Below are 25,187 nucleotides of genomic sequence, written 5' to 3'. Positions count from 1 at the left end.
TGTATTCAAACCAATATTAAACACTGGTTCCACGGCAGAAGAACAGTAAGGGCTAGGCAATTGGGGTTAAGTGACTTGCCCAGGGTCACACAGCTAGGAAGTGTCTGAAGCCAGATCTGAACCCAGGACCTCCCATCTCCAGGCCTGGCTCTATCCACTGAGCCACCTAGCTGTCCCAAGTGCAGACTCTTTTTTGAAAACTCCTAATTTTGCATATGATTTTTCAAGGGGCTCTAAAAAAACAAACAAAAACCCGTTCTTTATCCCTATAACTTAAAGCACTAAGTAAGGTTTCAGGTCTGCACAATGACTCGATAATTGTAAATGACTTTTCTAGTTCATACCAATATTGGAGGATGGGGATACAGACCTGGGATAGGGATTGAGGGGCAGGAGAATTGAGATGAGGTGGGCAGCATAAGTTCCTTGAGGCTCTGTAGCCTTGCTATTCGTCCCTGGATGCATTCATTATGGGAATATGGTTCCTATGTCCAGGGAAGGGACAAGACAGAAAAAAAAAATAATAGAATTTTAGAGCTTTAAGAGACCTTAGTCCCTTTGATTAATAAGGATGAAAGAGGGGGAAGGGAAAGGTGTTTTCCTTTTATTGTTTGTGTCTAGACAAAATTCATATCTTTTCTCCTATAAGCCTAGAAAATTAAGAACATCTCATTTATGTTGTTTTATATGTATATAAATACAGGCATCAAAATATTATTGGAAAACACAAGGCAAAATGTCTCTAAGAATATTCACTCTGCTTATGTAACTATTTACTCACTAATGAATCAATCTGTTCCAAGATCTTCATAAACTGCTCAACAGTTCCTTTTATTTTCTTGTCAAGTTTGCTGAGAGCTTCAGCTCGCAAGTCCTTGGCTAGAAAACCCTGCATGGAGAAATATGTTATTCCTAGGGATTTGCATAACTGTTTTAAGTATACAACCACTGGATAAGTCCTGGTGCCAAGTGAAAGCAGATAACACTGGGCCTGATAAGAGTCTCTGAGGACAAAACTGGGCATCAGTGACCTTAATCCAGTCCCAAGGCCTCTGTCATACCAGGAAAAGTGAAGCAAGTCAGTGAAGTCAATGTTGGGCCAACCCCAAGGCACCAAAGGCTGAGAAATGGGCATGATCCTTGTGTCTCAGGATCCTGCAAGTTTCAAACAATGAAGCATAGACTGGTCTGTAGGATAGAACATCCAGAAAAGGCAGAGGTCAACATCTGATTTATTAGGGTGACTTTGGCTTAGTGGAAAGAGTGCCAGACTAAAGATCAGAAAGACCAGGAGTCAAATCTTGCCTCCTAGCTATGTGTAACAACACTTAAGCACTTTCTTATCTGTGAGGAGATGATAACCATAGTACCTCAATGGAGAGTTTTAAGGATCAAAAGAGATAACATATGTTAATCACTTTGTAAGCGATTATTATTATTATTAAGCAAGTATTAAATGAATGTCAGGTATCAAAACGCACACTCATTTCAGTGACATTTGCTGGATCGGCACCATCCATGAGTGAGTAAGTCAGTTGAATCTGATTTGGTCACAGAAATGAGTCTCCAGGCCTGTTCCTTGTGGAGTGGTGCATGGGCTAGAGAGTCAGACTTGGTGTCAAGAAGGCCTCAGTATGAATCCTGCCTCAGAAGCTTATTAGCTGTGGGACCCTGGGCAAGTCCAAAGTCTCTTTCTCTCCTACTTTCAGGGTGGTTGTAAGAATCAAATGAGATAATATGTAAAGTTCTTCATAAACCTTAAAAAGCTATAAAAATGATAATTGTTATAATTAGTTGGACCAATGCCCCCGTCTCCTCACCTATAGGTCTCTTAGCTTTAATAGGTGATCTTTTTCTGGAGCCTAGGCCTCCTCCTGACACACACTTCCTTCCCATTTCTCCTCCCTTCTTTTCCCCCTAATCTGTACTCCCAGCTTTGAGTTCTTTATGTATTTCCTCCATTGGACTACGATCTCCTTGGGATAGGACTGTCTTGCTTGCTGGTGTTTATATCTCCAAGGCTTGACATATAATAAGGGCTTAATAAAGGCTCTTATTCTTTCTTTCTATCTTTCTATCTATCTATCTATCTATCTATCTTCCTTTCCTTCTTTCTTCCTTCCCATATTTCTTTCTCTTTCTCTCTTTCTTTCTCTCTTTCTCTCTTTCTTTCTTTCTTTCTTTCTCTCTCTATTTCTTTCTTTCTTTCTTTCTCTCTCTATTTCTTTCTTTCTTTGTCTCTCTCCCTCTCTCTCTCTCTCTCTCTCTCTCCCCCTCTCTCTCTCTCTGAAGGTTTTATTCACTCAGAGCACTGGGCTTATTTGTATATATTTGTTTACATTTTATCTCCTTCTCTTGCAATTGTGAGCTCCTTGAGGACAGGGCTGTCTTTTAACTCCTTTTGTATCCTCAGTGCTTGGCACATAACAGATGCTTTAAAAATGTTTATTGATTGATTGATTTTATAGATTCAGAAAATGAGAACTAAAGAGGTTAAATTACTTACCTAAGGTCATATAGGCAGATACAGGATTTAAACCTAAATCCTCTGATGCTAGATCCAACCCTCATTTTCCTGCATCGCTATAGACTAATTTGGGAATATTTTAGCCTAAAGAATAGAATATTTAGGACACCTATCATACCTGTTTATAGATATTTGAAGGTTTATCAAAATGGAAAGGGGATTACACTTACTCTAGGTCAGTGATGGGCAAACTACAGCCCGTGGGCCAGATGCGGACCCATGAAATGTTCTATCTGGCTGTGGGACATTATTCCTGATCTGACGAATACAATGAGTAGGATACAATACAATGAAACTTCGAAAGAGTTGCCTTAGAAACAGACTGACAGATGAGCATTTCCTTTCCTTTAGAAAGTTTGCCCATCACTGCTCTAAGTGGTTCAAGAAGGCAGAGCTAGGGCAAATGCATATAAGATATAGGGAAGTAGATTTTGCCTCAATACAAGTAATAATTTCCAGATAATTTCAAGGACTCTTCCAATTGACACTATCCTTATTCTGTGAATTAGAGCTATTTGAATATGAAACTAGCTGGGAACAGCTAGGTAGCTCAGTGGATAGAAAGCCAGGCCTGGAGATAAGTGAACCTGGGTTCAAGTTTGGTCTCAGATAATTCCAGCTGTATGACCTTGGGCAAGTCATTTAATTCCAATTGCCTAGGTCTTAACTCTCTTTTGCCTTGGAACAAGGAAGGAAGGAAGGAAGGAAGGAAGGAAGGAAGGAAGGAAGGAAGGAAGGAAGGAAGGAAAAGAAAGAAAAAGTATACTGTCTTGTGGAGTATAATGTGCATCCAAGCAAAGGTAAAATAACTATCTGTCTAAAATGCTGAAACAAGAATCCCTACAAAGTTTAAATATTTGGGTTAAATTAGCTCCTTTCCAATTTAATCTGATTCTGTGAAATTCATTTGACACTCTGCAGTGTGAATCTCTGATTCAGCCAAAGGCTGCTAGACTTATACACCACCAAGGACACAGGCAGCAGTAAGCTCAAGAAAGCCTCTAATTCATCTACAAGTGTGCACTCTGAGTAGACTTCCCAGGGCAGCAACCCTGCCATGTTTTCTCTGTCTGCCTACTTGGTCCCTTAGAATTTTTAATTTTCACTAAGTCCATTTTTGAATAACACTCTTCAGAACTGGTCCACCTTAAAACTGAATCCTCCTTTGTAACAATAAAAGACAGGTAAGTAAAAGACCCAATACAGTGACCAAATTTAATGATGTATATATATCATTCCATCCTAGGAGCTCCCTTTCTCTGTTGGAAAGATGGAGGCATATATCATTATCTCCTTCATTTTTCAAAAATGGACACAAGTTCAGACACTCACTAGCTGTGTGATCCTGGGCAAGCCACTTAACCCCAATTGCCTATCCCTGACCACTCTTCTGCCTTGGAGCTAATACGAAGTATTAAGTCTAAGATGGAAGTAAGGGTTTAAAAAAAAAAAAAAAAAAAGAATGCACGATCATCCAGTGAATATACAAGGAATATCAACCCCATATTAAGAGGGCAATGGATACAGCTAACTCCAAAGTAAAGTCATAGGGCACTACTAAGTGTAGGAGGGGAAATTACAAAGGGGGTGGGGGGGTGGGGGGGAAGATAGCTACCCTCACGGAGAAAGAGCACTTGATCTAGGATCTGAAGTCCCAGTTCTGAAACTTATGAGCTTCAGGATGTGGCTAAGACTTTTCATTTCCTTGAGTTTTAGTTTCATCTCTTTAAGTTGGAGATGACAATACTTGCTCCCTGGGTTCACTCAGAAACTCAAAGGAGAAGCCATCCCCTCCCTCCCAGTCCCTGGGCTACTCAGACCCTTCAAGCTGCTTGACTACTTAAACATCTTGGATATGATGGAAATGACTGATTCTATTCCTTCCAGTGACATGGAGAGTCATTATACTTCACCATCTGCCCTACTACTGCCCCTTCAGGTTCTCCAGACCTTACCATAGTGCTCTGCAACTATTTCTTCCTGACTACTAGCTTTGTCATATGACCTAAGGACCTCTGGACCTTGGCATCTATCTCATAGCTGAATATTCTTTTATGTGTTTTTTTCCTCAGTTAAGAGTATGAGCCTTTTGAAAGTAGGGACCGTCTTACTTTTTCAGTTTATATACTCAAAAACTTAGTGTGGTGTTTGGTACAGGATAAGTTCTTACTAAATGCAACTTTAAGTGCTTTGAAACCTTAAAGTGTTATATATCATTAGAGCCAACCTTTCACCTTCTAGCTTCTATTGTGAATAAGCTTAAGGAGGAGCTAGGTAGCAGTGGGTAGAGCACCAAGTCTGGAATTGGGGAGGACCTGGGTTCAAATGTAGCCTCAACTTGTGAAAAAGAATGCTATCTACCTCCAGAGAAAGAACTGTTGGAGTAGAAATACAGATGAAAACCTGATTTATCACTTGTTTTTTTGGGTATACGTTTGGGGGTTTTGGTTCTCTAAGATTATTTGTTTATAAAAATGAATAATATGGAAATAGGTTTTGTATGAAAATACATGATTGAATTGCTCCAGGAGGGGGGAAGGAAGAAGAGAAGGAGACAATATGGATCATATAACTTTGGAAAACGTGGAAATTTGTTATTAAAATTTAAAAAAAAATTTTTAATCAAAAGTAGCCTCAGACACTTCCTAGCTATATGACCCTAGGTAAGTCACTTAAGCCCACCACTCTTCCAACTTGGAACTAATATACTATATTGATTCTAAGGGTTTAAAAAAAAGAAGCTTAGTACCTTTTCCCACACTTTCAATTAAAAAAAAGATTCAAAAATTCAAGCAAATAAATTACTTCTAAGTCATCAATATAATAAGATTTAGTGACTTAGGATCAGCCCAGCCCAATCAGAAAGTATATATTAAGTAATCTAACTATGTGCCATGACCCTGGGGATAAAAAGACTAAATGAAAAAATAATTTCAGTTGGCATACAAACAGATCAGTATCTTCATTATAGTCTGAGGAGGTAGGAGAGAGAACACAGATTTCTTGTAGGAGATGGTGTGTGAGCTGAAGCTTGAAAGAAGGCAAAGGATAAAGACAAGGTGCAAAGATAGCCAAGGTAAAGGCAAGGAGGTGAGAGAATACAATGTATGGTGGGAGGTTGGGGGAGCAGGAAAAGAGAGTAAATGAGAAAGAATGTGGAATAAAGGAGTCAGATTATGAAGAAATTTAAATGCCAAGATGAGGAATCTATATCTTAACCTAGAGGAAATAAGAGAGTCCTTGAAGGTTCCAGAGCAGGGGAGTGCCAAAGTCAGCCTTGTGCTGCCTGCTAAGATGAAAATTTTGGCCACTATGCCAGGATGGTTGGAGAAGGAAGAGCCTGGAAGCTGAAATGGCTGCACTACAGACAGGAGTGATGAGGGTGGGGGTGCTATGTGAGAAGGGAAAGGGAACAGTATCCAGAAATCCTGGAGCAGGAGAATCAACAAGACTCAGCCACTGCTAGGGGTGAGGGGGGGGAGGGGGGGAGGAGGGTGGGAAGGAAAGCCAGAACCATTCTGTGAGGTCTCAAATCTATGCCCTTTGTAGAGAGGGGAAGTTGGGTGAATGTGGGGTTTGGAAGGAAAGACAATGAGGTCTGTTTTGTACTTAAGTCTGAGATTTGCATGGGACATCTATGTACAAATGTCCCATAAATGGTAGTGATATAGGACAGTAACTACGACTGCATTTAAAGCTCTCAAAGGTGTCAGCAGAGTGATGGCACTTGGAGGAAAAAGAGTCAGCATGGAAGCTATCAAGGGAAATGATGGGGCAGATTTTATCCTGCTCAGATCGCTGCTCTTTGGGGTCCTGGTCAGCTCAAAATATGGGAGTCTGAAGGTTTGTTCCAAGAGGTGCTAGTGTTTTGTTCCAGAGCCATCATCAATGCCCACCTTTAGAATTCCTCCCTCTCCTGGAGGAGGGGAAAAGCAGTTTTTCACCCCTTGGAAGTTCCCACAGAGAAGACTTCATCTGCAACTGTTCAAATTCCACAAACTGACTCCCCTGCACCTACTTTGCCATCACCCTGAAATCTGTGTCCCACCAATCAAGGTTCTCTAGCCTCATGATGCATGGCACTCAGGACCCCAAGAGCATCCTCTGCCAGCCCTAATGGGAGGGCTCTGAGATCATGGCCCTACTCCATATGTCTTCTGTAAATGAAATGCTCCCCTAAGTCCAACAACAGTAAAAGCTTTGGGGATGTGCCCAGCCCAGGAGAGAAGTCCTGTTTTTTAGGTTAAATACTAGTAAAACTCAATTAATAATAAACAACTGGGTGGGTGGGGGGGAGCTGCAGAGTCAAAAACACCATCACTTTGCTTATGTAAACACCTAATTCAGAATCAGAATCCACCTTTCTTGACTGGCTAGCTGCACAACTTTGGGTAAGTCATTTATCCAATTGTAACTCTCAATGTCCTTGGCTACAGAACTGGGACAAAAATCCTTGTGCTGCCTCATAGAGTTAATATGTGAAAGAAAAGAGACAACGTTATAGAAAGTGCTTTGTAACTGTAAAATCCTATAGAACTGTGTTATTATTGTTTCCTTACTTGGATCCCAAGACAGATCTGTAAAGAGTTCACTTTGTGGTTTAGTTGTTTCCATTATGCCTGATTCATTGTGATCCTATTTGAAGTTTTCTTGGCAAAGATACTGAAGTGATTTGCCATCGCTTTCTCTGGTTCATTTTACAGAGGAGGAAACTGAGGCAAACAGGGTGAAGTGACTTACCCAGGATCATGAAGCTAGCAAGTGCCCAAGGCCAGATTTGAACTTGGGAAGATGAGTCTTTCTGACACCAGGTCTGGCATTCTAGCTACTGTACCATCTAGCAGCCCAAAGAGTTCAGAAGCTCAGACAAATCAGAATAAAAAGCAAAATGACTCTTACCTACTTGAACCCTTCAGTCATTCAGTTTTGATAATCGTAGACTCTAGGCACCCAAACAATAATAATTTGACAGGACATCATTTTAAGAGAAGTTTGTTAAGATCTAATTGTTTCATGAAGCATTTTGTCTAAAACCTCTTATTTGGGCTGTCACTAATTTCTTAAACAGAGCTTAAAACAAGCAGTTATCCATAAAAGTGCTTCCCCCTCATCTCTTTCAGCTGAAATTTGACTTGCATTTAAAAGGATTGGTAAAATAAGGCTTAGCTACATCAATAAATCAAGGATCTATGGTGTCCAGATATAGGAATTCTTTCCACTGATTTAAATGGCCATCTATCTGAAATTAAGAGAGGTGTAGGGGACAGCTAAGTAGCTCAGTAGATAGAGCCAGGCCTAGAGACAAGAGGTCCTGGGTTCAAATGTGACCTTAGACACTTCCTATGTAAGACTGGGCAAGTCAAGTGACAACCCTCCCCACCCCTACCACCCATTGCCTAGCCCTTGCTAGAGACTTGAGTGACTTGACTATACCAAGTTTGACCCTCTATTAGGCCATTCTCTCTCTCTCTCTCTCTCTCTCTCTCTCTCTCTCTCTCAATTTTTCTCTCCTCACTTTCTTAGTGATAATTCTAACACAGAGTGGTAAGGGCTAGGCAAATGGGACTAAGTGACTTGCCCAGGGTCACACAGCTAGGAAGTGTTTGAGGTCACATTTGAACCCAAGACCTCCCATCTTTGGGCCTGGCTCTCAATCCACTGAGTTACCCAGCTACCCCCACTATTGATTCTTTTTTTTTTTTTTTAAACCCTTACCTTCCGTCTTGGAGTCAATACTGTGTATTGGCTCCAAGACAGAAGAGTGGTAAGGGTAGGCAATGGGGGTCAAGTGACTTGCCCAGGGTCACACAGCTAGGAAGTGTCTGAGGCCAGATTTGAACCTAGGACCTCCCATCTCTAGGCCTGGTTCTCAATACACTGAGCTACCCAGGTGCCCCACTATTGATTCTTGATGAACAACTGTGAATGACCTAGTTACTTCTCAGCAATGCAATGATCCACGACAATCTCAGAGACTCATGACAAAAAATGTCATCTGCCTTCCGAGCAAGAATTGGAGTCCAAATGCACACTGAAACATACTCTATCTTATTTTCTTTCTTCATTTTTTAATTTGAGATCTCTTCCAAAAAAAATGACTAATATGGAAAATTGTTTTACATGATTGCATATGTAAATCTCTATCAGATTGTTTACCATCTCAAGGAAGCAGAGAGCAGTGAAGGAAGGAAAGAACAGAAGAAGGGACAGAAACTGGAACTCAAAATTTTTAAAAATGCTTTAAAATTTTAAAAAACTTTTAAAAAATTGTTTTTATATGTAATAGGAGAAAAATAAAATAGTATTTTTAAAGTGAATTAAATTTTTAAAACTACAGGTATTGAGAGCAGTTTTTTGCCAAGACTGAGAAACTTCCAATCATGTCCGACTTAGAAATCTAGTTCCTGAGAGTGATTTGTCAAATGCATACACACACAGCTTGCCTAAATTGAAACTGGCCTTTGTATTTCAAGCATCAAATCACACCACAGAGCACAACTCAATGCCAGCTGCAAAAAAAAAGCAAAACTTCTATTATGAATATTTAAAGAAAAACAGCAGAAGAGATTTACCTTCTGAATACCACCAAGTTCTTCATTGACACCTACTAGTTGGTCAGCAATCTTCTCTACTGACTTCTCCAAATCTCTTAATTTCTTTAGTTCAGCTTCTTCCTCTGGACTGTTCTGGAAAATGTTTAAAGAGAAACAAAGTAATTATCAATGATTGCATAGTTTGTTGCTTTGGACAATTCTGAGTGAGCCTTGTCTAAACCACTAATCTTTTAGAGGCAGGAAGCTTGCCTCTGTGGCCACTTTGTAAAATATCAGTGTGACTAGCAAATGTGTGACATTTAGAATTCCACATGTGCAATGATTTTGTTTTAGAGAAGAGGGCAGAGAAACTTATGAAAAATGGCTTAACCCTTCTGGGACTAAAGCCTGGAGCAAATTTCTGGCAGGTATTCCATCTCCTATCAGGCCTAAGTGGCTGCCAGAATCTGGAGCTATTTGTCAACAGAGAGTTGTTACTAGCATAAGCAGGCAATCTATAGGTAAATGGATTTGTACAGAATATAATCATTCTTTACAAAAACATTATTGTTTTCTATATGTACAGTTCTAGAAAAGATCAAAAAATCAAATGAGACAAAAATGCCTGCCTTCAAGGGGAAATAAGACATAGATGTAAATACAAACTAGAATATGAAAAGTACTAGTATAAAAGGAGTATAAAGCTATATGAAATCAGGTGAAGAAGAAATCATTTCTAGCTGGATGATTACAGAAGGCTTCATGGGGAAAAGGTCATTCATTGAATGGGTAGGATGTCAACAGATCTAGATGCTGAAGGATAGGGTGATAAAATAAAGGGGAGAATACTCAAGAGATATTTTTTCAGGGGCAACTAGGTGGGTGACTCAGTGGATAAGAAAGGCAGCCCTGCAGGTGGGAGGACCTAGGTTCAAATTTGGCCTCAGACACTTCTCAGCTGTGTGACCCTGGAAAAACTGGACAAATTACTTAACTCCAATTACCTATTCCTTACCACTCTTGTGCCTTGGAACCAATACTTAATATCAAGAAACTCTAAGAAAGTAAGGATTTAAAAAGAGAGACAGATATGGAAAGAGGTGAGAAAGAGGAAAAGAGATGGAGGGAGAGAAAAAAGTGAAAGAGGGAGAGAGAGAAAGAGGAAGAGAGAAGGAGATTTTTTTTAAATCAAATATGGGGGAATTCTCCTAACATTTTCTAAGCTGGTAACTCAACTCTGCTTCTCTCTCTTCATCCAATAGGAGATCTTCCTTTTTCTTCAGGGTATCTCCAATAAGGTGTCCTGCTGTCACTATTCTTAGATAAAATAGTGATATATATTACTATACTAATGTACCTAAAACATCTTTCTCTATTTTTGACTTTGTCCCATGATCAAGGCCTTCTCTACTTTGTTTTTGTTTTGTCATTTCATCTGTGTGGAGAACACCTAGGGTGAAAACTTCTTCCACTTCTGTAGATATACTTCTACGTAACTTGGAGGAGTTTTAGAGTTGCTCTGAGAAACTGAAAAGTTACACAACTTGGCCACAATCACAGAGATGGTAGGTGTTCAGAGGAAAGACTTAAACTACTAAAAGTCTTTCTTCCTCCTAGGCCAGGTCTCTACCCCACTATACCATGCTTCCTTCTTTGTAAAGGTATTCATTCTGGATCAGGGTAATTTCTTTCTTTCTTTTTTACTCCTTCCTTCCTTCCTTCCTTCCTTCCTTTCTTCTTTCCTTCCTTTCTTTCTTTCTTCCTTCCTTCCTTTCTTTCTTCCTTCCTTCCTTCCTTTCTTTCTTCCTTACCTTCTGTCTTAGAATTGATATTAAGTATCAGTTCCAAGGAAGAAAAGCAGTAAGGGCTAGGCAGTCAGAGTTGTGACTTGCCCAGGGTCACAAAGCTAAGAAGTGTCTGAGGTCACATTTGAACTCAAGACCTTCCATCTCCAGGCCTGGTGGTCTATCTACTGAGTCACCTAGCTGCCCCTGTACCAAGTTAACTTCACAACTTAACTATTATAACCTCCATTTTGCTACAATGCTCAAATCTCAGTAGAAGTTTTGGTTATAGATGATTACTTCAAAGGCCTCCTAAAAATATCTGCATCAGTCTGCATTCATCTCTAGCACCAGCAAAGTACTGCAAGTACACCAGGAGACTTGCAAGTCCTGAATTTGAATCCCAGCTCTGATACTTACTTATTGTATGACTTTAGGCAATTGCTAAAACAATGTGAACATCAGTTTTTATATGTAAAACTATAGTAATTGGATATGTTAGTCTATGATCTCATGAACCTGGGCATTCTCACCAATGGTACAGATAGTAACACATCCAAGTATTTTCAACTTGAATCACTCTTGGCCATATCCTCCAAAGGGATCCACCTGATCTGCTGGGAGCTGCCTTCTAGATCTTGTCATAGTTTGCATATCAAAGGAGCACAGGGGCCAATCTTAACTACTAGACTGACCTACCATCTTCCACAATCATGCAGATCTCTAAGATTTCCTTTACTGGTTCTATTGTACAGTTCTTCGTTAGTAATGTGTTGTAGCCTACTCATACCTACCATGTCCTTCTATTGCCCTTCAGGCACAACATAACTTTAATTCTTCAGATATTGTATTTTTCATTGATTCACACCCATAAACCATCATCAGAGAAATACTGAACTTAAAAAGATAGGGCTTTGAGGGAAAGCTTGAGGGGGGGGGGGGACATAAAAGAGGACAGGGACTAGGACCTGAAATGGTACAGAGAAGGAGAGGAAACTCCCTCTACCCATATATGCTAACACCTTTTCTACAATGCATCGACTTAGAGAATCAATTAGAGTACTAAAATCACAAGTGATTTGCCCCAGGTCACCAAGCTATCTATGTCAGGCCTTGAACCCAACCTACTGTCTTCCAAGTCTGCTTTCTGCTTATTACCCTATGCTGCCTCTGGGGTCATTAAAAGCATTGTACCTCAAAAACAATTCAGCCCACTCATTCCTGTCAATTCTTGGCTCAATTTCACTGTATATCTATGTATTCCAAAATAATATGTACTGATGAACCTGTTCTGAGAGAATGTCCCAGACAACTCAATTAAATGAACAGTTCGTTTAACTGTCAGTCTATATAGTCTTGTACAATAGACATTCTTCATTCACTTAGTTTTTCCTGATGGATGGGTAGCCTGAATTTTTCTGGTTATGGACCTAATTTCTTAGGATCTGTGATGTTTCTGAGCTTGATGCAATCAGCACGATGTCATTCATAACAGGATAAAAAATACTTGTAATATCTACCTAACAGGGCTGTTATTAAGGGAAATCACTTTACAAACCTTAAAGCATTATACAAATGTTTTAGGTATAGAGATTGGTGGAAAAAGTCCCACTCTTGTTTTACATAATCACACTGAATCCTTAATCAGCTCAGCCCAAAAAGTCATGGTAAGATGGTAGCCTATTCAAGGATTTCAGATGATATCTAAATCTAAAAACTTTATGTAAGGGTAAAAGATGGACTGATCAATCACTATATCCCAGGTAAAAGTAAATAACAAAGCTAGCTCCACTCCACAAAACTACTCTAACCTTGACAACTTTATTAGGTGAGAACATCTCAACTGAATCATAAAATCAATCAAAGGCATTAAATTAATGTAATCCCCATAGGTCTTCTATAAAATAACATGCCAGTTTAGAATCCAGAGGAGCATTCTAGCAAAGTCTCAAAGAAATAATCGATTGCTGAGGTGGAGAGGAGACGGAGAGAGAAAGGTAGAGCTTCCTCCCCTCCCACTTTGACCAGAGAAGATTTTGTGAACTTTGGAAAGTTGGAAGATTTGGACTTTTCATCAGACCTAGAAGCATCCCAGGAACAGCAGTGACTGGTGGTACTGTCTGCATCAGGAGCCTAGAACAAACTAAACACACTCAGGAAAGACGATTTTAGGACTCTACCAGAAGACCAGTAGGAAGCTATGTCATACCTAGGAGGATTACCTTATGGACTTTCACAAAAGGACTTCCAAGAATTCTGAATTATTCCCTTTATTTATTACAAGTACTCTAAGCCTGAGCCCTACTTTCTCTTATACTCCATATGTATGGTGGGAAAATATATTACAGATTGGGGAGGGGGTAGGATTTGTATCAACTCCTCTTGATATAACATCCCTTTCTAAAAAATAAATAAATTTCACTGACTAATGTCAACTAATAATCATGGGCAGAGCACACTACAGAAGCTGTTTGTTTTTGTTAAGCCATTTCAGATATATGACTCTGTGACCCCATTTGGGGTTTTCTTGACAAAGATACTAAAGTGGTTTGTCATTTCCTTCTCCGACTCATTTTACAGATGAGGAAACTCAGGCAAACAGGGTGAAGTGACTTGTCCAGGGTCACATAGCCCTGAGTTCAGATTTGACTAGGCCCAGTGCTCATCTTCCTGAGTTCAAATTCAGCTCTATCTACTGTGCCACCTAGCTGCTAGAAGCTAATGAATTATAGTACTAAAACAAACAAGCAACCCAAACAAAAAACAAAAACACTTCATCTACAACCTCTCAGGATTAACTCTAAAAGCTGAGAGGAGAAGTAGAAGCTACCCTCTGGGGACCCAGGTTGACAGCACAAGTAGAATTGGAGAGAAGGCCCCATAACAAACAGTTCCTTATAGATAACATGTGTTTTAACCTAGGAAAGGAGAAATTGACATTGATCTTGATTATCCTTTCAAACAAAAATATGTAAACAAGTTAATTATTCAATTATGGGACTCTTAAGAAAAGTGTGCCTACCTTCTTTCCAATCAACATCACTCTGCAACCATTTTTGACTCCAAGTGCTGACAATGGTTGTTCCATTTCCTTTAGAGACTTTCCTGAAAGGGAAAGAAAATTATTCCTTTGGCAAACAAAATTCAAAAACAGATTCCAGTGGTTATATGAATCTGTAGGAAGGAAAACTTCCAGATGATAGCAGGATAGTCCTGTAACTAAAGACAGAGTCATAGAATCTTAGAATAGGAAGGAAACTTATGGAGCACCAGTTACCATGGACACTGATAAACAACTAGGCAAGTGTGTGGGGAAGGGGCCAGTTGTATTCACAAGAAACCTAACTATGTGGGAGACCTCAGAGGGCTTAAACATAAATGTTACATCCAGGGTTCTCAAAGATGCCTTTAAAGGAATAGGATTGAATCCCAGCTTACTCTATTATATATGTCATGTTAGCCTAATTTTTGTTATCATAAACTCATACATTTTGGTGAAATGCCCAACTGGAACTCCAAAGGCAGTCCCAGGAATATAACCACAGCCAAGTACACAAGATACTTAGGGTATAAAGGAAATAAGACATACCACCACTGTCTTGTCCCATCAGCCTTCCCAATGGCACAACACATTAATGGGAATAAAGAATATATGTAGCTTAAAGAGTTTATCTCTATCAAACAAATCCATCTAAAGGCAACAGTTAATTTACATCCACCTGCAATAATTATCCCCTCCCCACTTTGTCCTTAAAAGTACCCTAGCTATATGCCAGAGCAATTTTTTTTTTAAACCCTAACCTTCTAAGAACTGATGCTAACAATTAGTTCCAAGGCAGAAGAGTGGAAAGGGCTAAGCCATTGGGATTAAGTGACTTGTCCAGGTCATACAACTAAGTATCTAAGGCCAGAATTGAGCCCAGGACCTCCTCTCTCCAGGCCTGGCTCTCTATCCATAGAACCACCTAGCTGCCCCTCTTCAATTACTTTTTTTTAAAACCCTTACCTTCTATCTTAGAATTAATACTGAGTATTGGTTCCAAGGCAGAAGAGACCAGATTTGCATCCAGGACCTCCCATCTCCAGGTCTGACTTTCAGTCCACTGAGCTACTTAGCTGCAGTCCACCCACCCACACCCACACCCTGGCAATTACTTCTGAAATAAGTTCATCTCATTTGCCAGAATTTGGGTTCAAATCCTAGTTCTCACGCATTTCCTGTGTTACTCCTACCTTTCCAGGGTTTTATACCTGACTCCCAGTCACATACTCTGTGATCCAGTGACACAGGCCTCTTGGTTATTCCAGGAATAAGATAATCCATCTCTCAGTTCTAGGCATTTTCCCTAGCTATCTCCAGACCTGGAATGCTCTCCCTCCTCCTCTAAGGCTTTTGGCTTCCTTGGTTTATTCTAAGTACCTACTAAAATCCCATATTCAACAGGAAAACTTTCTCTAGCCCCTTTTAATTCTAGTGCCTTTCCTTCTCTTAATTATTTCCTATTTATCTTGTATATAACTTGGTTGTACAAATTTGCTTGTTGTCTATCCCGTTAGATTGTGAGGTCTTTGAAGGCAAGGTCTGTCTTTTGCCTCTTTCTGCAATCCCAGTGTTTGATACAGGGCCTGGCAGTAGTAAGCATTTACCATGTGCTTAATGACTATCTTGGGCAAGTAAATTCATTGTCACTGGGTCTCAGCAGCTTCATCTATAAAATAGAGGGCTTGGACTAGATGGTTTAAAAGGTCCCTTCCAATGCTAAATCTATGATTATTCTCTATCCCTTAGACAAAAAACACTCTCAAGCCACATCATAGAGGACAGCATTTTATAATAATAAGTAACCTTTTATATAATGCCTTAAGGTTTGAAAAGTATTTTATACACATTATCTCATTTTATCCCCACAACAATCTATTGGGGTAAATAAGTTATCTCCATTTTACAGAGGAGGAAACAGAGAGTGATCAAGTGACTTCCCCATGGTTACACTAGTGTCTGAGGAAGGATTTGAACCCTGATCTTCCTGATTCCAGGAGTAGTTCTTGATCATCTACATCATGCTCCTTTCTAAAGATTTTATCAAAAGCTGGGTGGCAGGGATGATCCTAGCTATGTGACCCTGGGAAGTCACTTAACCCCCATTGCCTAGCCCTTACTGCTTTTCTGCCTTGGAATCAATATGTAGTATCAATTTTAAGTCAGAAAATGTAGATTTTTTAAAAAGAGTAATTGCAGAAGGGTAGCTAGATGGCACAGAGGATAGTGCATCAGGCCTGAAAATGGGAGATCCTAGGTTCAAATCTGATCTAAGACACTTCCTAGTTGTGTAACCCTGGTCAAGTCACTTGACCCTGATTACCTAGCCCTGGTTTGTAAAGGCTAAAAAAAATATATATGGGGAGGAGCCCCCTACAAAGTATTCTGAGACTACCAAAAGCTGCCATTCAGTTTGCCTTCCTTAGTGACAGACAATGATATATAGATCATGCTTGATTCCACCTCATCAATCAGACCTACCAAAGCACTGAAAAATGCATGGACTACTCAATGTGGCTGAAAGACAGTGAGAGACAAGCTAACTTCCTGACTAGCCACCTTCAAGACCAGGTATGAGCTGATGTTGATAAGAATGGAATGATCTGGCAGTTCCTGAAGAACTGGGTTCATTTTTTATGCAAGTGACATTCTCCTCTATTCCTACAAGCCCCAATGATATCCCAGACATACATCTGTTACCCCAGCAGTGGCAAAAACTGGTACTTCCTAGATCCCTCGTCTCCAAATCTTCCATTTTGTTCCAAAGCACCTGGTAGAAATCTGAAAACCTAAATGTAATGTTTTACTGAACAAATTCCAAAACCTTTTTGGTAGCCCAACTCCACTTAGTGATCATACTCTTCATTTGAAAGCATCAGTAATAAAGCCTGACTAGAAACATTGGCAATAAGAACTGGGTAGAGGCAGCGTGGACCTGCTGAATATTCAGCCTTGGAGTCGGAAGACCTGGGTTGAAATCCTTCTCTGACCCATACTGGCTAGACCACAGACAAGTCCCTTAAACCTCTCAGTGCCTCAAGACATCTCTCTAAGCCTATAAATTACAAATGAGAGCTGACCTGAATGAATGAAGAGAATTTTCACACTGAGGAGTTCCCCACATTAGTGAGCACACAGGTCAGGACTAAAATAAAAATTAGAAGTATGACCCTTCAAGACAACACCATACCCACCTCAGAAGGGGGTATATTCTCTCCAAATGCCTCTTAATGTATGGAGATTCCCCCTGGAAACATTAACACCCAGGTCTCCAAGTTATGTCACAATTCATGAAATCATAGAATGCCAGCAATGTAAAGGCCTCAGAGATCATTTAGGGGCAACCCCCTTCATCTGATGACAAATGAACTGAAATCCAGGCAAGGTAAAGCAGTAGGTAGTGGCAAGCCCTTTTGCTTTAACTATTCTGCCCCAGTTCCTGGATTACCCTATGGATTTCCTATCTGCTACTTCTGATTATACAAACCACAGACCAGCCAGATAAGCTTGCCACCCTGGGCTCATTTCCTGGCTGACCTAGATAACCTGACTATCAATGCCTCTTGGACTTGGCTCTTAGTTGCTTGAACCAAAGATCTTAAAGGTCTGCCAAACATTTGACTAGAATTATACAAGATTAGGTTTACTATGCTATTCAAAAACTAAAGATGAATTAATCCTCTAGCTTGAAAAAAAATCTTCTCTGGTCCTTCTGATCACTCTAGCTAGTGGCCTCTTTTTCTACCGACAGACCTCCCAAATAATAAATGTTAGAAACAAAAAGATGGATGGGAGTTGTACTATCAGTCACCTTTACTATCTCAGACCAAGTTAGGGAATAAGAGAAGTTAGTTGTTTCAGAGACGGGACATGGGAAATTATCAGGCTGGTGGCTATGAATGTCATACGATAACAACTGAATCACAGGATTATAGAATTTCAAAGTTTGAAAGAGACTTTCTAGAAAGTTCATCTAATCCAATCCCATCATTTCACAGGTGGGGAAATAAGCCAAAGAAATATCATGACTCATCTAAAGTCACATAGTTAACATGTGCTCATTTGTCTTCTCTAAGTTTCAGAACAGATACTGATCTGTATTGGGAAAGGAAGGAAGGTCCTTCTTAGTAACTCTCTCTAGACCCATGAAATTACAGGGTTAGACAACTGTGTATGTATTTGTATATACATCCACATTCTGCAGATTGTATATATATTTATGTATCTTGTGTATCTATATATATTACATATACACATACACAAATATGATATATAACATTGATATATGCATATACATTAATAGATAAATTAATAGCACAATGATACAACATAATGTGTTGTATGTTGCTAGTTACATACATATACATATGTGTAGATAATGTACATTCATATGTATGTGTACATATTTACAGATAAATGCATTGTAGATTAATATACACAAGTGTATATTAATATATGTGTATATGTATTTGCTGAAGTAGGCAGTTAATAGAATCAAGGAACAGATTAATCCCTAATCCCAATTTCAAAACTGAAGAACAACATGCTACAGTCTGTTCTGAAGCCATATCCACTGGTAAATGGGCATAGCAATTTGCAAAAAGGCAGATGAGTCTTGCTCAAGCAAGATTAACTTTTTTTCCCCAGCTTAGGCCTGCCTCTCTGTGAATGAGATAGGACAAATTCTCATCTCTTAATTAGCAGTTTTTATTGTATTTGTGTTAAGATAAAATGCTTGGGGGGGGTAAGGGGAGGAGTTTGAAAAAAGTTTTTTAAGCTTTATCAAATAAAGCAAAACAAGATGATTTCCAAAGGATCAAAAGAAGAATTTGGTGTGTTGGAGAAAAGGAGGGGCTAGCCCAAACTGATTACCTCTACTTCTTCCACATGGTATTTTTCCTTATAATCTGACTTGGGTCTTCACTACTCAAGTAAGATTGTTCTTGGTCATCAGTACTTCTTAACTGCTGAACTCAATGGCTTTTTCTCAATCTTTATCCTTCTTGATTTCTCAGAAGCATTTGACACTACTGAGCCTAACTTTTTCTAACTCTTCCATGTTGGGTAAATCTCCATGTGAATATCTATCTATGCACTCAAACTTAAACTCAGCAAAATTTAAACTCTACTCAAAGTATTCAACTACTCTGACAGATCTATGATCTCATCAATGTGAGAATGGCTTCAACAATGCCGAATATAACCTACTACGTCTGCCCATCCTCTGGAGCTCTTGTCCATGCTCTCCTATAAATCTGCCACAACCATGAGGGTTTCCCAGGGCTCTGTCCTGGGTTCTCCTCTCTTCTCCCTCTAGACCCATGTTGGTGAAGACATGGCACACATGGCTTGGGATGCTGGAGGGGCTGCTCAGTTCCCCTTCTTCACTGCACCTGAGGACATTTTTTGCATACCCCCCCCCCCCCCCCGCCCCAGCAGACCAATGCAAGTACTTCCTCCCTCTGCTCTCTGGGGCAATGAAGAGGGCTCACAGATGGCTTGAAGGTGCAGTTTTGGCACATGACCTCTAAAAGGTTTGCCAATGCTGCTCTAGATTATATCTTACTTGACAGTCTTATCTTTACCCATGGTTTCAATTATGATCTCCATGCAAATGACTCTCATCTTTTTACCAGGCCCTAATATCCTTCACTTTCCAATCTCCAAATGCCTTTTAGACATCTCAACTGAATGTCCGGTAGGCATAACAAGTCACTATCTTTTCCCCAAAGGCTTCCTCTCTTCATAACTTCCCCTGTTACTGTCCAGGGTACCACCATACTTTCTGAAGTGTCTGAAAACAGATTTGAACTCAAGAAGATGAGTCTTTTGCGCCACCTAGCTGCCTGTCAATCTACTACCATACCCCAATCTAGACAAAGATTTGGAAGCATGTAGCTTCCTACTCAAACATCCAGCTGGCTATAAAGAATATCCTTTAATAAATCTCTTTTGGTTAAGTCTTATGCATAGGATGGACTTTGTTTTCTCCTCCCTATTGTATATCGTATATTGTGTTACCACATAATCATGTGGCATTTGCTACCCAAAAAGGAATTGAAATAGACAGGAGAAATTAACAGAATCTCTCACTCCTTTTTCAACTCCTTTAGCTCAAGGAGCCATCATTCAAATTCCTGCAAAAAAGTAGCCCTAATTCCCCCCACCCAACATCATTCTTCTGTTTAACCAGTCTGGAACATTCAGATTTGGCCAGCACCCACACTAACATCTGGCCCCAGAAGATAAAAATCACCCTGCCTTGGACTGAAGGCCCTCCTTACCCAAGGCTCCCTGATGAAGTTCCTGCTTGTAGTCTTTCCACAGTCCCCATCCACTCCCTTTGGAGTGATGTTTGCTGATAAAGGTGTGAGAAGGGCCTATCATATTGTCTTAAAGATATGCTGGCTGAGGCCTAGAGACAGGAGATCCTAGGTTCAAATCTGGCCTCAGACACTTCCCAGCTGTGTGACCCTGGGCAAGTCATTTGACCCCCACTGTCTACCCTTACCACTTTTCTGCCTTGGAGTAATTGGCTCCAAGATGGAAGGTAAGAGTTTAAAAAAAAAAAAAGATATGCTGGCTCACAGTACTAGATCTTAAACTGTACTATAAAGCAGTGATCATCAAAACAATCTGGTACTGGCTGAGAGATAGAAGAGTGGATCAATGGAATAGACTGGGGGCAAATGACCTCAGCAATTTAGTGTTTGATAAATCCAAAGATCCCAGCTTTTGGGATAAGAACTCACTATTTGACAAAAACTGCTGGGAAAATTGGAATTAGGTTTATGTCATTATCTCACACTCTATACCAAGATACAGTCAAAATGGGTATATGATTTAAACATAAAGAGTGATATTATACATAAATTAGGGAAACATATAGGTAAATTTACCTATTAGATCTATGGAGAAGGGAAGAATTTAAGATCAAACAAGAAATAGAGAACATAACAAGATGTAAAATTTGATCATATTAAAAAGGTTTTGTACAAACAAAACCAATGCAACCAAGATTAGAAGGGAAGCAACAAACTGGAGGAAAAATTTTTTAACAAATTTCTCTGATAAAGGTCTAAGTTCTCAAATAGAAAGAACTAAGTGAAATCTATAAGAATCAAGTTCTTCCCCAATTGATAAATGGTCAAAGGATATAAATAGGCAGTTTTCAGATGAAGAAATCAAAACTATCAAAAATCATATGAAAAAATGTTCCCTCTTGATTAGAGAAATGCAAATCAAAACAACTCTGAGGTATCTATCACCTTACACCTAGCAGATTGGTCAATATGATAGCAAAGGAAAATAATAAATGTTGGAGGGAATGTGGCAAAATTGGGACACTAATGCATTGCTGGTAGAGTTGTAAATTGATCCAACCATTCTGGAAGGCAATTTGGAATTATGCCCAAAGGGCTTTAAAAGAATGCCTTTTGATCCAGCAATACCACTACTAGGTCTTTATCCCAAAGAGATAAAACTGTTTGTACAAAAATATTTACAGCTGCAGTTTTTGTGGTGGCAAAGAATTGGAAACTAAAGTGATGTCACTCAGTTGGGGAATGGCTGAACAAATTGTGGTATATGATGACGATGGAATACTATTGTGCTATAAGGAATGATGAACAGAATGATTTCAGAAAGACCTGGCAAGATTTACATTAAATGATGAAGAATGAAATAAGCAGAATCAGGAGAACCTTATACACAGCAACTGAAACGTGGAACAATCAAACATGCTAGACTTTGCTACTAATAGCAATCCAGGACAATCCTGAGGGACAAATGAAAAAGAATGCTATCCACTTTCAGAGAAAGAACAATTGGAGTAGAAATGCAAGTAAAAACATATGATTTATCACTTGTTTACTTGGGTATATAATTTGGGGGTTTGGTTTTATAAGATTATTCTCTTACAAAACGAATAATATGGAAATAAGTTTTGTGTGATAAAATATATATAACCCAGATTGAATTGCTTGTCAACTCCAGGAGTGGGGAAGGAAGGGAGACAATATAAATCATATAACTTTGGAAAACTTACATGGAAATTTGTTCTCAAAATAAAATAAAGATATGTAAATAAATATAAAGGGGTTAAAAAAAAATATGCAGCTAGATGGTTCAGTGGATTGAGAGCCAGGCCTAGAGATGGGAGGTCCTGGGTTCCAATTTGACATCAGAGACACCTCCTAGCCATGCAACCCGGGGCAAGTCATTTAACCCCCATTGACTATTCCTTATTGCTCTTGTGCCTTGAAACCAATACACAGTATTGATTCTAAGATGAAAGGAAAGAGTTAAAAAAAAGACATGCTGCAAAGACCTGAATGTTTGGATCATGGTCCTAAAAGTCTGCTTAAAGGCCCTGGTCTTTAAGGTCCTAAAGCTCCATAGGCATGGGATCTCGGCTTCCTTAAACAAGGCCTCTCTTGTGGCTACACAAATGAGACATATTATAGCTTATTAGAAAGCAGTTTCAATTACAGAAACCTCCCTGAACGTATTCAATAGATTTATATTATGATTCAAAAGGCCTGTAATACCAATATCGAAGAGGTTGGGTCCCTCAGTTTATGCCAGTCTTTTTTCCCCCTGCTGGTTGTGGTGGTACTGCATGGTATGTTATCAAGATTGGCTGAGAAGCAGGAGGTTGTTGATGACTCCTGGAGTCCTGGTTTAGTTAAGTCTTTAAGTCCTCTTAGAGTACTTCCTCAAATCTCAGTCTACCTTATAACCATCAGGGAGGGACTGAATTTTGAATGAGTCATTAGCAGAAAAGGTCAAATGCAGAAGAAAGAGATATACCTTGATCTTCCTGGGACAATAAAGCCTTTGGATTGCTAATGGTTATCACCTAATTGTACTGGGAAGGCCATTGATTAAGAGGAAGCTCCTTCAAATTTACTAAATTATTTGCAATATAAATTTGATTCTGTTGTATCTTTTTTTTAACCTTTATTTTTGTCTTAGAATTGATATTAAATATTGGTCCCATGGCAGTGGAGTGGTAAGGGCTGGGCAAGTGGAATTAAGAGGGTCACACTTCTAAGAAGTATTTGAGACCACATTTGAACTTGGGACCTCCTATCTCTAGGCCTGGGTCTCTATTCACTGAGCCCCTTAGCTTCTTCTCTTCTCCACTGTGTCTTTTTTTTTTTTTTTAAAGCTCTTACCTTCTGTCTGAAAAATAAGATTGTGTATTGGTTCCAAGGCAGAAAAGCAGTAAGGGCTGGGCAATAGGGATTAAGTGATCTGCCCAGGGTCAAACAGCTAGGAAGTATCTGAGAACAGATTTGAACCCAGGACACCATCCCCCACCTCCAGGCTTAGCTCTCTGTCCACTGAGCCATCTCCTCTGGATGACATTGCTTCTTATTCCTTTTTTTTTTTTTCCAGTTTACTTGCAACACTTTTATTTTCCCTTACACAATGACAAATTTGGCATTACAATTCTCAGTTCTTCAGATGACCTACAAATTTTGGCATTCTACTGTCACATGAGAACATTAAGGCAATGTACAAAAATCTCACATAAGTTAACTAGATGCACAAGTTTACAGGTTGTAAACGCAAAATTCTTTGCAACTCCAGGTTGGGTAAATTAGTGGGGCTTCTTACTCCTAAAGAACCTAGTCACCTACAGTCAACTGGTGGAAACAGTATAAAAAGGGTTTATGATCCTACTTTGATCTTGGTTCCATATGTAGGTTTTAATACTTGCTGTAATTAATGTGGAGGTGTGCTAAATGAAATCACACACACACACACAAATATGGGATTGGGGGAATTATCTGAAGGCTGAGAATTTACTGAGTACTTATATAGTACTTCTGAATGACATATCTGAATACTACATGTAGAATAGTGGATTGCTTTCTCTAATTATATTGTTTTCCCTCTGAAAGGGGAAGTCTCGACTATAGTACCCCTCTGAGACTGGGAAAACATAATTGCATTGGATTTGTTATTCTGGATCTAAATTTAATTCAGACTCCAAACAGGATTGTAGGAAACTAGGCCCAATATAATTATGCATGTCTTGGGAGTCTCTAGTAGCCCCTGGACAATAACAGTCAGCCTCCAGTTAAAGAAGCAATGAGATACCCCAATAGGGAAGGAATGAAAATGAAGGCAGATGAACAGGCAGTTTTCAATGACAAAAAATGTTTCATGTTACCTAGAAGGATAGATGTAAAAGGGGAACAAAACTAACCCTCAAAGGCTATAATTAAAATAAACTACAAACCTCCCTAGATTCTTAGGCATAACCTTGCTGGAGTATGAGAAGTGTAAGGAGGGAAAGGGGTTTTATAGGTTCAATATATTAAAAGGTGGTCACCAGAGGATTGAACTATTATCAATCCTCAATTAAGAATAATCTCAAATCAAAATTGACCTTTATGTAAATTTATTTACATGAGAGAAGAGAGAGAGAAGATATTAAGAATCTATCTCACTGATTAGTCCAGATATATCTTAACCCTCAGCCCAGAGTTAAAAGGGCCGGAGGTTCCGTGTCCAATCACAACAGACGTTTTCCCATAGGAAGCGTAGGGGGCGGTGCATTGATTCTGATTGGTTACTCACTCTAGTACATGTGGTTTAGAACCTCCCAGATTTGGAAAGTGCTCTCACCTTTGTGTAGGCTTAATTTAATTATCACAGAAGAGCACAATTGTTTGGTAATTTGAATTCTGGCACTGCCCTTCTTTAGGGCTTATTTTTTAGGACTGGCAAGTAAATTGATCTTTTCCAATCCAGGGTCCACTGTTGAATTTTCCAAATTTGTTGGCCTATTGAATGTAGCACTTTAACAGTAACATTTTTTAGTTTTAAACAGCTCATCTGGAATCCCATCATCTCCACTAATTTTATTGTTAGCAATGAACTGCACTATAAGGCAAGCTGAATGACACAGAATTGACACTTTCAAATTGTGGTGCTAGAAAAGACTTTCAAGAGTCCTTTGGACAGCAAGGAGATCAAATCAGTCAATACTTAAAATTAAGCCAGACTACTCATTGGAAGGTCAAATACTGAAGCTGAAGCTCAAATACTTTGACCATATAATGAAAAGCCAGGACTCATTAGGAAAAAAAACCCTGATGTTGGGAAAGACTGAAGACAAAAGGAACAGGAGATAACAGAGGTAGAGATGGATAGATAGTGTTATGGAAACAACGAATGTGAACTTGGACAATCTTTGAGAAGTAGTAGAGTATAAAAGACCTGATGTGCTACGGTTTCTGGGATCATGAAGAAGTGTACATAACTTAATGAACAAAAAACACATGCTT

At 39.3% G+C, this 25,187-nt stretch overlaps 1 protein-coding gene across 1 annotated transcript in view; it reads right to left on the bottom strand.

The window, feature by feature from the left end:
• The window catches only part of BAG1 (BAG cochaperone 1), a 54,825-nt gene that overhangs the window by 13,958 nt on the left and 15,680 nt on the right, over positions 1–25,187 (bottom strand). Inside the window, exons 3-5 of the mRNA XM_044661557.1 lie at positions 13,867–13,949; positions 9,100–9,213; positions 782–889 (exon numbers count right to left, since the gene is read on the bottom strand). Coding sequence (XP_044517492.1) covers positions 782–889; positions 9,100–9,213; positions 13,867–13,949 — 305 coding nt within the window. The remainder of the gene's footprint in view (positions 1–781; positions 890–9,099; positions 9,214–13,866; positions 13,950–25,187) is intronic.

The sequence above is a fragment of the Gracilinanus agilis genome, chromosome 1 (genome assembly GCF_016433145.1).
Source record: "Gracilinanus agilis isolate LMUSP501 chromosome 1, AgileGrace, whole genome shotgun sequence".
Taxonomy (NCBI): domain Eukaryota; kingdom Metazoa; phylum Chordata; class Mammalia; order Didelphimorphia; family Didelphidae; genus Gracilinanus; species Gracilinanus agilis.
The sequence above is the reverse complement of the archived record's forward strand: the minus strand, read 5'-3'. Positions and strand labels throughout refer to the sequence as shown.